The sequence below is a fragment of the Salvelinus namaycush genome, chromosome 26, assembly GCF_016432855.1.
Source record: "Salvelinus namaycush isolate Seneca chromosome 26, SaNama_1.0, whole genome shotgun sequence".
Taxonomy (NCBI): Eukaryota; Metazoa; Chordata; class Actinopteri; order Salmoniformes; family Salmonidae; genus Salvelinus; species Salvelinus namaycush.
This window is the reverse complement of record NC_052332.1, coordinates 6,318,018-6,336,622: the sequence shown is the minus strand read 5'-3', so window position 1 is coordinate 6,336,622 and position 18,605 is coordinate 6,318,018. Positions and strand designations below refer to the sequence as shown.

At 44.7% G+C, this 18,605-nt stretch overlaps 1 protein-coding gene across 1 annotated transcript; it reads left to right on the top strand.

The window, feature by feature from the left end:
* The first annotated feature begins 1,749 nt into the window (after nt 1-1,749).
* Nucleotides 1,750-18,117, top strand: LOC120021771 (ectoderm-neural cortex protein 1). The gene is made up of 4 exons (XM_038965620.1): nt 1,750-2,090; nt 8,580-8,807; nt 8,961-10,570; nt 14,457-18,117. Exons 2-3 carry the CDS (start codon nt 8,586-8,588, stop codon nt 10,512-10,514), a joined length of 1,776 nt encoding a protein of 591 aa, XP_038821548.1. The 5' UTR covers nt 1,750-2,090; nt 8,580-8,585; the 3' UTR covers nt 10,515-10,570; nt 14,457-18,117.
* Nucleotides 18,118-18,605: the final 488 nt, after the last annotated feature.

Below are 18,605 nucleotides of genomic sequence, written 5' to 3'. Positions count from 1 at the left end.
GTCAAAAGCAGTTTTTCTGTGTTTGAATGGTGTTGGCATACCTCAACAACAGAATGTTGTGGGTGTATACTGGTCCATAAAAAATATAAACGACAAGTAAACAGGTGATTGGCCAGCTCAGCCAATGAGATGTCTCGACAAAAAAACATGATGTTCATTATTTATGAGGAAATAGCAGCATTTTTTTTAAACATCTGTTTGAGATGCAAGTTTGAGGTGGGGTTTTTGAAGAGTTTCTTTTCTAATTTATACTTTGGCCACAAATGCAAATATAGAACGAGTCAACAACATTAGTTGGGAGTTAACAGATTATAAGCTTTTAAGAGTGAGATTTTCACGGGACACTTACCCACACCCCACCCCAAAACCACCTTCTGCGGCTATGCACAGGTATGGAGTGCATTCAGTCAAAGAGAGGACTTTATGAAAAAAAAGCGTTATTCTTATCGTCCTCACCGTGTACACCTTTGATATGTGCCTACGGTAATTACATTTATCTGTATGGAAATCTTGCCATTATTTTATATTTGCTGCTATGGGCAAAGGACCCCACCAAAGATCGACATATGAAAAGTGCAGGTCAACATTTGCAATCCCACACCTGTGCTACTCTTTCATGGACAGATTCAGTGTGTTAATTGAGGAGCTGACCAATTACACAAGACTTAAATTCTGGGTTAACCCGAGATTACACCTGTGCTAAAGTGGCTATTAGGAATTTATGATGGCAAGCCACTAGGCCCTGCATACAAAATGTTGATGATGAAACGCATCAATACTCCATGAGGAAGTTATAAAAAATGTATGGAAATGGACTTCCTGGAATTCAAATGAAGCCTCATGTAAATAATATCTGGTGCATTTTATCCAGTAGTATACGATGCAAAAAATATGAACACATAAAAGCCTACATTACAGAGTGTATAGGCCTGTCCCAAGAATGTACTGTTAAGGAGTTAACCTTACGTGTTATGTTCAGAGACAAACTGGCTCTGGAAGCCAAAACAGCCAAATACTCCATCTAAACGTGAATTGATTCTAAGTTGTGGTATGGTTCTAGAAACATAAAGCCCTCTTCTTTCATATCACATCAAAATCATTTCACAAATGCTAAATATACACATACTCTACACTGTTTTAACTTGCTTTAACAGCAACCAAAAGTATTTTTCAGTTACAATACGTTTTGTTTTTTGAAAATTCTTTCTTGCTGATATGAAAGTTAAGTTCCAAATGTTTCTAAAAACATATCTCAAACAAGTCATATAAAGGTTTAGAAAGAGCTTCGGTTCAGCGTTGGATGTGGAATGAGCCACTGCTTACGATTGGAGTCATGAGAAGTGCTAGTATAGGCCTACTGATGTACCATGATCCAATTTGTCTGTCAAACTTCCGTTTGTAATAAAGTTCTGCAGGTGAGTAAATATTCACACTCTTGGATGTGAGTCGGCAGTTGGGCTCTCTCCCTGGCTTTCACACTAGTTTACTGTTTTATTACCTCCCCCTTGCCTTCTGATCAACAGAGGGCCCGACCTCCAGGTCTTGCGTTCTCATTCCATCGCCTCTACCTCTGCTGCTGCTTGGTTCCCACCACAACACAAAGCTATTTTGCATACCCCTCCCACTCGCTTCCTCGACACGAGGACGGTCCTCCCCCTTTCTCACTATAAACACACCCCATTGACTTTACCTAGGGAAGACCCGACTCACCGAGCGCACGACACGCACTAGCTGGCGACATAGAACTGCTATAGGATCAGACGCAAGTCTGGAGTCAGTCCGCTAGCGCAAATCCTTTTCCTTATTTTGTATTTATTGGTCCTTATTTTAACCTGGACAGAACGATGAATTTAGAACTGGAGATCTAATCACTGAACTAAACATTTGGATGATTAGAGTCCATTGACATTTCTATAGGGATAGAAATAGTGTTCAGGTCCTCCCCAAATATAGCTATTCCTTACTGAGGAACCCAAGACGCGCATTCTCACAAGCACAAGTGGCTTGCTTGAACCAGCATCGTGGCTACTCTTCCAGCAGTGGCATGTTCGAGGGATAAAGCGGACAAAATTGAACTCCCACCTAAGGAGGTATGTATGGCACATAGCCTACTTGTATTTTCCACATTAGAGAATTGTTAATTGTCATTATTGTAATGATATAGGTCCATGCATGGAGTAGCTGAGCATTCTCATTCTCTCACTATCCATTGAGATGTGGCGTCGTGGACTACATAATTCATGGAGAAGCTCAATCATTCTTGTGCCATATTTTGGGGAAACGCGTAATTTATGAACATAGCCTGAAGACACATTGTTTTAATGCATTTTGCAGCATGACATTTAAAGCAATTCATCATACATCGGTCTATATGAGATCAGATGCCAAATTATAACAGTTTAGAGGACAATATTCATAGGGAGCTTTATTTTGTTTAACGTTTGAATTATCATGTTATTATTCTAGGCTGCATGTATTCTAGCCTGACTCAAGGAGAGAAGCAAGACAAAGCAAGGATTGTGATCATATAAAATGTGCTATTTTTAGGGCATGTAGGTAGGCTATGAGGAGTTTTAGCCTATGCAGGCTATGTCGTTTAAATACAATATTTGATTGCTCGTCTTCAAGCCAGTCCCATCTAGACAACACACCAAATGAGGCTATTGGCTAGTTGTAAACCGAAGAAATCATCCCTTGCAAATGTAACCCTTTCATTTTAGAATACCCTTTATATTGTGTTCTCTTATCATTGATTGCACCCGGTCTGTTCTAAGTAGTCTCTCCGCGTGCCCTTTTACAGCTGCTCCCGGTGTAACCGTATTAATGGGGGCATCAGGTGCGACATGGCTCCAACATAGCTGCTGATGTGTCATTTATGTTTCTAATTTGGTTAAATTCGGCAAAAACCACAATTTTAGTCCCATTGAGCGTTGGGCTTAAACACAATTAACCTCTCGTGCAGAGATGGTGACACCCGGTTGGGGACCGCGCTGCTTATATCGGTTACATGACAATTAGGACAGATTATGTTAAATATACACTGCAGATGAGCATATGGTGGCAGTTTACACTGACGGGTTTTGTTGACATCTTGCCCGGTGACAGGGTTAATTTTTCCTGCAGCGATTGAACAGTTATAAGATATAGCCTACACTCTTAGAAGTAAAGGTGCCTGGAAGAACCTTTTGTGTTGTCACACTGGCAGAACCTTTGAGAAACCCTTCTGAAAAGGGTGCTTGAGGAACCCCTGTGTAAAGGTTCAAACTGGGATCTTTTTTGTGAGGGAGGGGTTCAATTTTGAACCTTTTTAATAATATATTGTAGATTGGATAACAGATTGGAGGCGCAGTTTATTGGAGGTGTGGCTTTCAGATAGTTCATTTTGGCCACCCGTTGGCATTAATGTCATTCCGTTCATCGTGTTAAGTTTGTACACTGAAAATAAAAATGTCCTTTCAATAGTTATGCATATGACATATTCTTAAATATAATATTAATATTAACATTGCTAATATTTTATTTCACCTTTATTTAACTAGGCAAGTCAGTTAAGAACAAATTCTTATTTACAATGACGGCCTACCCCAGTCAAACCCAGACGACGCTGGGCCAATTGTGCGCCGCACTATGGGACTCCCAATAACGGCCGGATGTGATACAGCCTGGACTGTAGTGACACCTCTTGCACTGAGTGCCTTAGACCGCTGCGCCACTCGTAATAAAGTGGTAACTTTTCCAACTTTGAGATTAGCACAGGCTTTTGAGGAACTCATACACCTCTTTAAGCTTTGTTGAAGCTACAAAACTGTCTGTGTTCAACTTTAATGGGGAAGAAGTGAAAACAGTAGCCTAGCATTACAGATTAGTTATACGAAGTAAACAGCAACCTACAAACATGTCTGACGACAAAATACTTGTGAGTGAGGAAGAAAACTACCGGAGGGCCACAGATGTTAATAATCTGTCATATATTTTCCATGGCAATGGGGCTAAAAGTAATTATATTGTTAGGATACTCATGGCCACTATCGACAGGGGGAGGTGGGGGTTACGAATGCACAATAGACCAGACTACATGCAACCAAATAGGCCTACCCCAGGTGGTTCCTGGGACCATGTATTTCCCGCAAGGCTATACAGTTGTTAAAAGCATGAAATGTTGTCATGCAAATAAACCATGGCTAGCCAACACATCAGGCATTGGTGATTATTATTATGAAAAAAATTAGTAGAGCTGATACTAAGTCAATTGCCCTTTCCTGCAGTCAATGACCAAAGGTGCCCTCTTTGGCCTCATGGCTGGAATTTTATTAAATGTTTTACAATTTCATAATTAATATTTATGTTAAAAACATTTTTTATTGAAAATCCGCATTTTTTATGTCAAACAGTTTTTTTAAAATTATATTTTATATATTTAAAAAAAGTGTATTTTCAAATATTTTTGGGGGATTATTTTTATTATTATTATTTTAAGTTTTACCCCTTTTTCTCCGCAATTTTGTGGTGTCCAATTGGTAGTTACAGTCTTGTCTCATCGCTGCAACTCCCGTACAGACTCGGGAGAGGCGAAGGTCGAGAGCCGTGCGTCCTCCGAAACACAACCCAACCAAGCCGCACTGCTTCTTGACACAATGCCCACTTAGCCCGGAAGCCAGCCGCACCAATGTGTCGGAGGAAACACCGTACACCTGGCGACCGTGTCAGCGTGCACTGCGCCCGGCCCGCCACAGGAGTCCCTAGTGTGCGATGGGACAAGGAGATCCCTGCCGGCCAAACCCTCCCCTAACCCGCACGACGCTGGGCCAATTGTGCGCCGCCCCATGTGTCTCCCAGTCGCGGCCGGCTGCGATCTATGTCAAACAGTTTTGTTATATTTCACATATTACATATTCTGTGATGTATATAAAGTGTAATATTGGGATGTAAGTTCTCAGTGTAATACATTTCAACTATATACCTGACATGATGCAGGTGTTTTTTTTTTAAGGCCACAATCATGTGTGTGAGGTGTATACTTTTGTTTCAAAGTAGATTTGTTTAAGACTACCAATAAACACTGTAAGCCCACTGTAGTAAAAGGTTTTCAAATGCAGCAACACCTTTCATTTTTATTCTGTCCATTCTGCAATATGACATGACACAATTTACTGTCTATTACGATGTAAGGCGACACAATTACGGTGTATTATCTCCTCAACGTATGCTAACCAGTACAGCGCCTATGCTACAACACTATAAGATCAACTCGAACTGCGATGACCAGACTACATACTTCCGCACGCTCGCTTTGACGGTTTCTCTTCTCAAAAGCGCCTCTGTATTTTTGCACGGCGCCAGATCCAATCCATGGGAATACAGAAGGTACAGCTCTGTCTTTGCGTTTTTCTTCTGTGTTTTGTTACCATCGTTTCTGATTGTATATCGCTCTCATAGTCATCATCAATTAAGTGCTTACTAAACACATAGATTTGCAAGATTGGCTGTAGTGGTGTTTTGTTCGTATTTCCACTCTTTTATCGCTACTGGCCATCTTCTGCACCTGTCTGTATCTTTCAACGGAAGACAGTGACATTTTGTGCCTTCTTCCATAAAACTCACATCTGTGACGTCAAACTCCAAATAAGGGCATACAGTGCATTCAGAAAGTATTCAGACCCCTTGACTTTTTCCAAATGTTGTTACGTTACAGCCTTATTCTGAAATGGATTCAATCGTTTTTTTCTACACACACAACACCCCAAAATTCCGACGCAAAAACAGATTTTTAGAAATGTGTGCAAAAAAAATCACATTACGTAAGTATTCAGACCCTTTACTCAGTACTTTGTTAAAGCACCTTTGGCAGTGATAACCGCCTCGAGTCTTCTTGGAATTTGACGCTACAAGCTTAGTACATCTGTATTTGGGGAGTTTCTCCCATTCTTCTCTGCAGATCATCTCAAGCTCTATCAGGTTGGATGGGGAGCGTCACTGCACAGCTATTTTCAAGTCTCCAGCGATGTTGAATAGAATTCAATTCTGGGCTCTGGCTGGGCCTCTCAAGGACATTCAGAGACTTGTCCCGAAGTCAATACTGCATTGTCTTGGCTGTGTGCTTAGGGTCGTTGTTGGAAGGTGAACCTTCGCCCCAGTCTGAGGTCCTGAGCGCTCTGGAGCAGATTTTCATCAAGGATCTCTCTGTACTTTGCTCCGTTAATCTTTCCCTCGATCCTGACTGGTCTCCCAGTCCCTGCTGCTGAAAAACATGTCCACAGCATAATGCTGCCATCACCGTGCTTCACCGTAAAGATGGTGCCAGGTTTCCTCCAGACGTGACGCTTGGCATCCATGCCAAAGAGTTCAATCTTGGTTTCATCAGACCAGAGAATCTTGTTTCTCATGGTCTGAGAGTCCTTTAGGTGCCTTTAGGAAAACTCCAAGCAGGCTGATTGGTGGAGTGCTGCAGAGATGGTTGTCGTTCTGGAAGGTTCTCCCATCTCCACAGAGGAGATAGAGCTCTGTCAGAGTGACGATCGGGTTCTTGGTCACCTCCCTGACCAAGGCCCTTCTCCCCCAATTGCTCAGTTTGGCTTGGGTGGCCAGCTTTAGGAAGAGTCTTGGTGGTTCCAAACTTCTTCCATTTAAGAATGATGGAGGCCACTGTGTGAGGCCACTCGACACAATCCTCTCTCAGAGCTCTACGGACAATTTCTTCGACCTCATGGCTTGGTTTTTGCTCTGACATACACTGTCAACTGTGGGACCTTATATCGACAGGTATGTGCCTTTCCAAATCATGTCCAATCAATTGAATTTACCACAGGTGGACTCCAATCAAGTTGTAGAAACATCTCAAGGATGATCAATCTAAACAGGATGCACCTGAGCTCAATTTTGAGTCTCATACATACGTTTTCGGGTCTGAAAACTTATGTAAGTAAGGTATTTTATTTTTATACATTTGCAAACATGTCTAAAAACCTGTGTTCGCTTTGTCATTATGGGGTATTGTGTGCAGGTGAAGAATCCGGATGTGGAGGTACTGGGCTGGCATGGTTACACGTGGTCTGCGGTTGTGAGGCCAGTTGGACATACTTCCAAATTCTCTAAAACGACATTGGATGAATCTTATGGTAGAGAAATTAACATTAAATTCTCTGGCAACAGCTCTGGTAGACATTCCTGCAGTCAGCATGCCAATTGCATGCTCCCTCAACTTGAGACATCTGTGGCATTGTGTTGTGTGACAAAACTGCACATTTTAAAGTGGACCTTTTATTGTCCCCATCACAAGGTGCACCTGTGTAAAGATCATGCTGTTTAATTAGCTTCTTGATATGCTACACCTGTCAGGTGGATGGATTATCTTGGCAAAGGAGAAATGGGATATAAACAAATTTAGTGCTCACACATTTTAGAGAAGTAAGCTTTTTGTGCGTATGGAACATTTCTGGGATTTTTTTATTTCAGAACATGAAACACGGGACCAAAACTTTACATGTTGCATTTACATTTTTGTTCAGTATAGTTGGAATCACTTGAGAAATTTTTGATTTTAGATCAACTTTAACGTGTGATGACAATTCAACAGAACAGATGAACAGGACTGACATTTACTCTTAACGGGGCACCAAAAAAAGCCACACTCCTACTAAACCACGCTTCCACTCCAGTGTTCCTCCAGGAACCCAGTGCTACATTGAACCAAAAAGGTTCCTCCAAGAACCCCTCAACTAACCGAAGGTGCAAATATGAACCATTGGCTAGCATTGGTTCCTTACGGAACTCTGGGGTGTACATGCCTTGCTGTTTACTTTTGAACGTTTTCTCCCCCTAGCCAACCCTTACAAGGCATCTAAAAAGTAGTAAGTCGTTGCAATGTTGCTGAAGTTGTCAGTAACGAAATTCGAACACGCAACATTTTGGGTTGCTAGACGTTCACTTTATACAGCTACCCATCCACCCTGACCCACCTGACCCACATTTCATTTTCCCCTTAAGTTACCTTCTGTCTTATGTAACGATACCAAATGTAGCATATCATACTAATTTGAGTGTTCTGGATTTTCGTTTACTATGTTAAGTCTTGTCTATGAGACCAGCCTGTCCTAGCCCAGTGAGCGACCCTGCTGATATTGATCATATCAGACACCTGTCCCTGGAATCAAAATGTGACTGAGGCTGCATCCCAAATGGCATTCTATTCCCTATATAGTGCACTACTTTTGACAAGGGCCCATATGGTTATATAAGGAATAGGGTGCCAATTGGGAAGCACCCTGAGACTGAGATGGTGACTCAGTACCCTTCCCTAGGACTGTGTAGAGATGAGTTATGCACTCTAACAGGGTTTTAGCTTGGACTAGCTTTCATTTATATTCTGGTTTTCTGGTCAGAAAAGGGACTTTGAACTGTAGGCTATGTCCCCATGCTTTGAATTTCTTATCATGCATTTTTCTGTTTCCATATATATATGGGTATATATGGGCTACTGGTTTTCATTTTGTGAATCACTCATGCCAACGGCTGTGTGTTTTACTTTGTTATGATACGTTATGTATTCTAAATCCAATTTCTGGTTTTGTTCTCTTTCCCAGGATTCAATGAAAATGTCTGTCTGCGTCCACGAGAACCGCAAGTCGCGTGCCAGCACCGGCTCCATGAACATCTACCTGTTCCACAAGTCATCGTATGCCGACAGCGTCCTCATGCACCTGAACACACTGCGGCAGCAGCGTCTCTTCACCGACGTCCTCCTCCATGCCGGGAGTCGCTCCTTCCCCTGCCACCGTGCTGTGCTGGCTGCCTGCAGCCGCTACTTTGAGGTAAAGACACTTATTACCAAGAGAGGGAACCGTTAGCATTTCCCATAAGAAAACATGCATGTTTAGCCACCATGCTAACACTAGCTGGGCTAAAAGTTTTACGAGCTAATTAGCTAACTCTCTTGGTTTCCCATCCTCTTTGTTCTCTGACAGGCCATGTTCTCTGGCGGGCTGAAGGAGAGCCAGGCCAGCGAGGTGGACTTCAGGGACTCCATCCACCCGGAGGTCCTGGAGCTCTTATTAGACTATGCTTACACGTCCCGGGTTGTCATCAATGAGGAGAATGCAGAGTCCCTCCTTGAGGCAGGGGACATGCTGGAGTTCCAGGACATTCGGGACGCCTGCGCCGAGTTCCTGGAGAGGAACCTGCACCCGTCCAACTGCCTGGGCATGCTGCTGCTGTCCGACGCCCACCAGTGTACGAAGCTGTCTGAGCTCTCCTGGGGCATGTGCCTCAGCAACTTCCCCACCATCTGCAAGACAGAGGATTTCCTCCAGCTTCCCAAAGACATGGTGGTGCAGCTCCTGTCCCACGAGGAGCTGGAGACAGAGGATGAGAGGCTGGTCTACGAGGCTGCCCTTAACTGGGTCAACTACGACTTGGAGAGGAGGCACTGCAACCTGCCTGAGCTGCTGCAGACCGTCCGCCTGGCTCTACTCCCTGCCATCTTCCTCATGGAGAATGTGTCCACAGAGGAGCTGATCAATGACCAGTTGAAGAGCAAAGAGCTGGTGGACGAGGCTATCCACTGCAAGCTGAAGATCCTTCAGAACGATGGTGTGGTGAAAAGCCCCTGCGCCCGGCCCAGGAAGACCAGCCACGCCCTGTTCCTGCTGGGAGGACAGACCTTTATGTGTGACAAGCTGTACCTGGTGGACCAGAAGGCCAAGGAGATCATCCCCAAGGCAGACATCCCCAGCCCCAGGAAGGAGTTCAGCGCCTGCGCCATCGGCTGTAATGTCTATGTGACTGGCGGGAGAGGCTCAGAGAACGGCGTGTCCAAAGACGTGTGGGTCTACGACACCTTGCACGAGGAGTGGTCCAAGGCGGCGCCCATGCTCATCGCTCGCTTCGGCCACGGCTCGGCCGAGCTGAAACACTGCCTCTACGTAGTTGGAGGACACACGGCCGGCACCGGCTGCCTCCCCGCCTCGCCCTCAGTGTCCCTGAAACAGGTGGAGCAGTTCGACCCGGTGGCCAATAAATGGACCATGGTGGCGCCGCTGAGGGAGGGCGTGAGCAACGCAGCGGTGGTCAGCGTCAAGCTGAAACTCTTTGCCTTCGGAGGCACAAGCGTCACCCACGACAAACTACCCAAGGTGCAGTGCTATGACCCGCAGGAGAACCGCTGGACGGTGCCCGCCTCCTGCCCACAGCCTTGGCGCTACACTGCCGCCGCTGTCCTTGGAAACCAGATATTTGTGATGGGTGGGGACACGGAGTTCTCAGCGTGCTCAGCCTATAAGTTCAGCAGCGACACGTACCAGTGGACTAAAGTGGGAGACGTGACAGCCAAGAGAATGAGCTGCCAGGCCGTGGCGTCAGGTAACAAACTGTACGTGGTGGGGGGCTACTTTGGCACGCAGCGGTGTAAGACTCTGGACTGTTATGATCCGACGCTGGACGCGTGGAACAGCATAACTACCGTACCCTACTCCCTCATCCCAACGGCCTTCGTCAGCACCTGGAAACATCTCCCTGCCTGAGCTGCAAGGGATCCTGGGATAGCCTGACACCTCCATCCCAACCCCCTTCCCATGAGGTACGGAGACAAGTCTCTCTGTCTCTGTCTTTGTCTCTCTCGCTCTCTGTGTTGCTGTCTGTTTGTTACTGTGGGGGAGAGAGATGGAAAGCATAACGTATAAGTGATATTCTGGAGAGTCCAAACTGGAGAGTTTCACAGCCGAGCTGAGTGCATGAGTTTCTTGTTGTCAGTTTTTCTTATTCAGTCACTCAGTCATATATCTATTAGGGCTGTGTTTTGGAACATTCACATACTGTAACTTCAATTCCCAGCTCATAGGTTAAACACAGCTGTCTTCATTCAGTAGCCGTCTCTCTTTTACAAGGACAAGGACAAATATCCCGATTGAATCGAGGACAAATTGACTATTGATAGACTAATTATATTGCCACGAGAATTTGGCCAAGGCTGAACTGCATGTTTTGAATACTAACCAAGCAGCCGCTACTATTTGACTTCTTTATTTATTTCCTAGTCTTGTCGTCTGGTTTTCAGCCCCGAGCAGACAGTATGTGTGGCTTGCTGACTGTCTGTCTGGCACTACTAAAATAATGTGTAGGCAGAGCCAACAGCAATACAGCATGTAATGGATAGACATATTTTCCACATACAGTATGTATGTTTGACATGATATGTATGTACAGTTACATTTCAGGAGAATCTACTCCTTGACAGACACAGATCTCTCCCACGATGACGCTATAGCCAGTAGGTGATTGCTCAGTGATTCAGCAGCAGAGCTGGATTTGCTATGTCTGGCTACTGAGGAGATGGAGAGAGAGAAGGAGATGCCCATTGGGAAAGGAGAGAAGAGGAGGATGGTAGACTAAAGCGTATTGTTTTTGAATAAGCAACATCTTCACACAGCCTCCATTGTCTGAGTACTGAGTGTGTTTTGAGTGGTTGTGTCTGTCGACACCACGGAAAACCACAGATACAGGGATAAACAAAATGCATCCCACCACATGTTTCACCATAGCTGGACATCCCTTTGTGTTTGAGCGTGTGTGTGGGGGACCATGTAGAGAGAGGGGTGGGAGGGCTAGGATAGAGGATAGGGGATTGTATGGGTAGGTTAAGTGAGTTTTGAGGCCGCAGGGTTGGGGTGAGGGAGGAGGGACAGAGGGGTAATTGAAACAGAATAGAATACTTTTATTGTCCCTGTGGGGGAAATTTGTCTGAGAGGAGTGAGCGGAGGGGAGGCCAATTAAACAATCTACATGCAGGCAGGCAGGCTACCACAGCCTGGTGAGGCTAATCCACTCTCAATCGCCTCCTTTTTATGGGTTTATGGTGTGTTGCTGGGCGGGAGAGAGGGAGGGAGGGAGGGAGGAAGGAAGGAAGGAAGGAAGGAAGGAAGGAAGGAAGGAAGGAAGGAAGGAAGGAAGGAAGGAAGGAAGGAAGGAAGGAAGGAAGGAAGGAAGGAAGGAAGGAAGGAAGGAAGGAAGGAAGGAAGGAGAGAGAGAGAGAGATAGGGGTAAGGGAGAGAGGGAGGGAGGCAGACTAGCGACTCAGGGAGGCAGACTGCTGCTCTTCAGTTGCTGTCTGGGGTGGTCGTAGGGAGGAGTGGGGAAGGAGTAAGGCTTTGGCGCCTGTCTTTTCGAGAAAACACGGCTGCACAGCCATACAGATGAGAAAAACACACAGCCCGCACGCACACACATAGACATACACATATACCATGCCCTGACAAATAACAGTGCCTAGCCTGGAGGTGAGTGTTCACTGTTGGCCTGAGCAGCCTCAGTCTTCCCCACTTCTCCCCTATGCCCTGTGTCAATTTGTACGCCCATATAGTAACCTCTCTCGGCCTCAGTGACGATAAGCAGGCCAGACGGATGTAGAGCACAGACCATTGGCAACCCTGCTCATTCTGAACACTGGAGACCCTGGTGTCATAATCCGACTTTCACACTCATACACGAATGCATAAAGGCAGACATACACACACGCAAACAGGCAGTCGTGCACACACGTGCATGCACACACACATTTGGCGGACCTTATTTCGCAGACCTGGGTGAAATGGCTGCATGCTCTCAGCTCATAAGAGATGGGAGCCAAAGAGAGGGCGAGAGAAACAGGAAAGAGTGAGAGAGACAGAGAGAGAGAGAGAGAGAGAGAGAGAGAGTGAGAGACCGAGAGAGAGGGACAGAGAAAGAGAGAGAAATAGATAGCGAGAGAGACAGAGAGAGCAAAAGAGAGAGAGAGAGAGTGAGAGACCAAGAGAGAGGGACAGAGAAAGAGAGAGATAGATAGCGAGAGAGACAGAGAGAGCAAAAGAGAGATAGAGAGGAGATGTATGATTGGGCTGCAACTGTCCAGCATGCTCCAGTCTCCTGTTTGGTAATGCCAGGGAGTGGCTAGGAGTAGCCTCACTGCTCTGTCTGGGATGCTGATATGCCTCTCCTCTCTGCTCTGCTCTCCTTGGATGAAATGCTCCCTGACTTAGAAGGGGCCCTTTTTCTTCAGTGACTCATCTCTGAAACAGAGTCTGCAGTGAAGGCTTTAAACCTCTCTAGACCAATGCAAAACTACTGATTTTGGTTGTACAATTATTTCAGATGGAAGTCAGTCACTGAGTTAGTGTAAGTGTTGACTGCACAGAGACACAGTGACAGGGATATATTACTGTCTACCAAATAGTGGGAGGGGAGGAGAGGGGGAAGAAGAGAGGAGAGAAGGGTCTCTACTCAACACTTTTCACAGGGACTCTACTCTACTTTCCCCTCTCTCTTCCTCCCTTCCGTTTCTTAGGTATGTTCCTTCCTGATGGTTAAAGCCACAAAGGAATCTGGTTTCGAGCAAATCCATGTTTTTATTCAGAGATCTCCTTTAGTCTCGCAAGAGTGCCAATACTGATAAAATCAAATGTGTTATCGTTCCATTTCGTAACTTCCAAGGTTGGTAAAGACTAGCGAACTCCAGTTTATAGAACCCCCCCCCAAAAAATCTCAAATGAGGTTTCTTTTATCAGTCAGATTGCTCACTCCACTGATGCGTTGGAGAGGATACAGACGTTTGCTTATTGTTATTCCTCCTTCGCTATGCTATGACCTCCCGGCGGATCTGCCCATCGTTAGGCGAGTATACCTAGAGCTTCTCAAAGCCAAAATGAGAAACCTCTTCTGGGAGGAAGAGTTGGCTGCTTGCACTGGATGTACGGGGGCTACCGTTATTTGTGTGCCTGGGTGTGCACGTGTGTGTGCCTGTGTGTGTGTGTGTGTCCTCTAGATACCACAGCCATTTGTAAGATCGGCTCCCCCCCCCCGGCCCTCTAGTTAGGGCCACAGGGAAGAAGGCGAGACAGATGGAGGGGGTGGATATCTTTAAAATTGATATGGGGTGTTCCCTAGGCTATAAATCATTGGTGGCGTAATGCTGGAAAAATAAAGATATGCGCTTTTAAAAGGAAAGGTCCGAATGAGATGCAGAGCCAGAGCTGGTCAGATGTGAAATATCTAGCTGGATTTAGAGTTGGGGGAATGATACAAAAAATAAAAGCCTAACTGTTTTGGGGGATGGAATGGGAGGAAAGTGGATAACGTTCACAGAGGAGGGAATTAGCCTTTTAGCTCTAATACTTGATATCGCTGACACACGTCTGCAGAGAAACAGGTGCAAATGCCAGGCCAGGGCAGGCAGTGGCTGTTTTGTTTTTACCGAGGGGAGAAGAAAAATGAATGAGGGGGTATGGTAAAATAGTGAAGATAGGATCCGGAGCCTATCTGAGTGATTTTTCCATCCCTGAACTAGTGACTCTTACATTTTTTTTGCAGGCGTGAAAGGAGAGAAACTTCCCATGACCTCTTAAACACCGTTTGCCTTCCTGCTTTCATTCACACAAGTCCTCTGTCCGTGTTCTTTGTCTAATGCTTTCTCTCTCTCTCTTATTTTTCCTCAGATTTCCCTGTTTTGCATCATCCACTGGATTGGAACTTCCTGTCTGTGCAAAAAACAAAAACAAAAAAAAACAATCCATAAATAGACCTCAACCATGGTGTGAGTGTGAAAACACACCTTGATCCCATCCTGATGATGCTGTGAGTACACCGACGTTTAAAGAACCATCAATGCTCCTGGGAGGACCTTGTACACAGAACGACGTCACCATGTCAATGATGTCATATCGTTTCTGAGAGGGAGGTTTGGATGTTGTCCATGCGATCACGCTCAACAAACTGCTGCTTGCGCTGTAAGATAACAACAACCCCTTCATCCCAGTGTACTATTGGCAAATGGCGCCGTTGCTTCGCAGCCTTTCATAAAATAACCATCAACATACCGGTCAGTCACACAGCCTCTTCATTTCTTTCCATTCAATCGTGAAAGACTCGTATTGCTATGTCGTTGCGCTTCTCACTCTGATAATTCTGTGAAATGAAACGAAAAAATCAAATAAAAAACAAGCCCTCTGCACACGGACTTTAATATAATGGCATGAAGAATACCTGGGTGGACATAGGATACATATGAAGAGAGAGGAGAGTGGAGAGTCAGTGATCAGCATGTGTGTGACCAGACCAGAGAACGGGACAAAGACAAAACCCTTCAGCTTGTTTATAACCAGCTGATCCACAAACTGATCCAGGATATGCACAGTGAAGGAACAACAACATCCCCTCTCTCTCCTCTCCTCCACTCTTTACTCTTCCGTTCTGTTAGTTGCCTCCGTTGTGTATCTGATACATTAGACTCTTTGCTTTCCATCTGGGAGAGATTATATTGCTCTATTGGCCACCAGTCCTTCTGCACTAGCCAAAGAGGAGAGAGAGAGAAAAAGAGAGAGAGAACCTCCTCCCTTCCTCTTCCCGTCCCCATCACCTAGTGGGCGTTTGGGGTTTAAAACATTGTAATGGGCGTTGGGAGTTCCTGTTTGGCAGTTTTGTGTGAGACCTGGCTCTAGCTGTAACTACATGTCCTGGGGACTTTAGGTGCCGGCACCAGCTGAGCCTGAGAGGGGGGTTGGCGGAGGAGGTGACATGACTACTGATGTGAAGAACCCCAAAGGAAAACCATTTTGGCTGTAGGCTACTACACTCTCCCCATGCAAAATAACACACATCCAAGAACAGTAAAGGACAATGCAACGCAGAACTGAAGAAAATGCTCATTCAAGCTCAGTAGTACTACACAAAATACTGTTTAGTCTTGGACACTATTTACTGATCGTTCTGATGTTATTCCAATGAGAAGTATTGTTTTGTTGGAGTACTGATGGATTGATCTTCCGCTTTGCCTAAACGGTGATACTGAATTCTTCAGAACATCTGGGGGACTCATCTCACGGGGACTCGATACGGTTGGCATGAACTTATCTGGTCAAGAGAATCTTGTCAATTTGCTTACCCAAACTGAAACGTAAAATATTCATTTTCTGATCTTGCTGCAATGTATTATGTTTCAGAAGTCTTCATTTATAAGAAAATGACTTTACTTTATTCGTTTATGTAAAATAATGCTTAATCCTATATATTGTTTCTCTGCCTGCATTCATACATGAATAAGTGAATGAATGTTTATCGTTTAACGGGGTATATCATGCATGGCCCAAGTTAAAGCTGCTCTATTTTTTATTTCATTTGGGCTGCTTTTTTTTGCACAGTTCAGTTTCTCCCAATGTGGAACCTTATCTTTTTAAAGTGGGGTGTACAGATCAGAGGTTAGAGGTCAGGGGTTAGGGGTCAGAGTAGGGATGGACATGGGGAGGATGGACGTCGCTCAGATTACCCAGAGTGCAGGTGGCCGGGTCAGAGGATCAATAAGGCCTTGCGTAGATAATATTTTGTTTTAGCGGTGGACTCTGGGTAGTGTAATATCTCACATTTTAATGTTGACTTCTATGAGGCATATCTGCTTAATTTGATGGAATTTAACTAACAGACTCTGGTCAAACTGGGGCCTAAAGCGCTACACCAAATGGCCTTGTTGTTGTGTCAACAGAGACACTGCTAGAGGAAAACAACAACAACAATGGTAACGACAAAAACAAGCAGGCTGTGAGAATTTGTATGTGTTAGAAGCTAGCGGCAGAGGCATGCAGTAACTGTCAGGAAAATCAGCACAGTGACACACGCACACACACGCACACACACACAAACACACACCCTGTGACCCTGACACCGCTAGCCAGGCCCTGTGTAGTTATGTGAGGAATGTGAAGGGGCAGCTGTCCTTGGAACAGCTGGGGGACTGACTGTGTCACATCTACCCTGGACTCAACCCCTTCAGGCGTTACTCTAGGTCCCCTCACTAGGTCCCCTCTGAGTCCCTCTTGAGTCCCTGGGCCCTTTAAGTCCCACACTCAAATATGAAATATTCCGACTTGAGATGAGTGTATGTAAATCAGACTTTCTTGTAAATAATTTATTAATATCAACGGGAGACTTGCATGACAATTTGAGCATGTAGATCTCAAGTCAGAATACTTCCCGTTTAGTGTAGTGTGAGAGTGAAAATGAGGGGGATGAGGAAGAGGATGGGTTAGTTGAATCCTGTAATCTTGGTGTGTTGGTGTTGATAAGGGCAGGCGGACACCGCTGTGCTTTTCACAATAGTGTCTGATGTACGGGAGGAAATATGACAGGGGAGAGTTCCTAAGACCAAAAAAGAAAATTCTGGACTTTTTGTCTGTTTTTCTGTCTAGGTGGCCAAAACATTGACATATAGAGTTTAGCATTAATGAAATCATTATGTATGTCAACAAAAAAGCTAACAGTTGTATAGATTTTCCCAGGATGTATAATGGTTGTATTCAGTGAATCGCCTCAACCCTAAGAACTAAATGGGCAACATTCCACATTCCTGTTTGATTGTGTGAGCCACCCACTTCCTAGCCCACCTCCCAGGCCTACAAAAGCAGGAATCGTTTGAGGAATTCTATGGAGACTCATTAGTACCTTGATGTCAACCCCCTAACCAACCCGTTCACAGAACACTGCCCAACTGGCCTCACAAATCAGACAAGCGGGTTACTTAAGTGCTAATGCCCGAGAAGTCGGGGTTTGGAGGATAAATTGGCATGGGTGTTGTTAGGCCCTTGTTGTTAGGCCCTTGATATTGGCAAACCGGGCCAATATATCCTCCAAACACCGGCTTGGAGGGCATTATCTATTTTATACAGGTTACAGGTTACCAACATATTCAAATAATGATTGACATATTTTCATTAAAAACTTTATTTTGATTAATTTATTCATACTATTTAATCCTTCCACAAGATATAGTCCCGACACAAATCTATGGTTGCTAGAGACGCGACCCCATCGTTGCTTGCTAGCTAGCCAAATATGGGTAATTTACAGTCATGTCAAAAAATGCAGCCAGAATAACAGCAAAGTAGCTGCATTTACATTTGTTTAAGCTGTTTTCTAGTGACATTTATTTGGATACATCCATAACAATAAGTTAATGAGGCACGATTTCGCCTGGCATAGAAAATGTGCTCACTCATCAGAGTAGCTAGCCAACAATACAGCTACAGTAACACAATCACTTCAACCTGAAGCTGGAAAGACTGCAAATTTGCTGAGTTTCATTTGACCTTTTTTCAATTGATTTTTTTTTGTATATATGCCAAAAATTATGCCAGCTGATTCATGATTTTGACTGGCTGAGAAACGCTGCCTTGCTGTCTGTCTCGTCCCGACTCATTCATTACTATGGGACAGCAGGAGATCGAATTTGAATATTGAAACAATGTTGCAAATGTCGGAGAGACAGACAGCAAGGTTTATATCTCCAATGTTGAAATCAATATGTTAGTCTAAAATAAATGTGAGATAATGTCCAGATGTTTTTTATAGTGGAGATCAAGCTTATTAAGTGCCTGGCTGGGCTGATGAGACAGTGGATTGCACAGTCAGATGGAACAGGCATTTTAACGTCATAGATTTAGCCGGTGGTAATTTGTGGAATAGACTGTCTGGAATGCAGTTTTAACCAATCAGCATTCAGGATTAGACCTACCCGTAGGATAATCCCTTTTAGAACACAAATGACCCTGGCAACGGTCAACAATGACTGCTCCTCCAATTTAGACGTAATTGTTGAG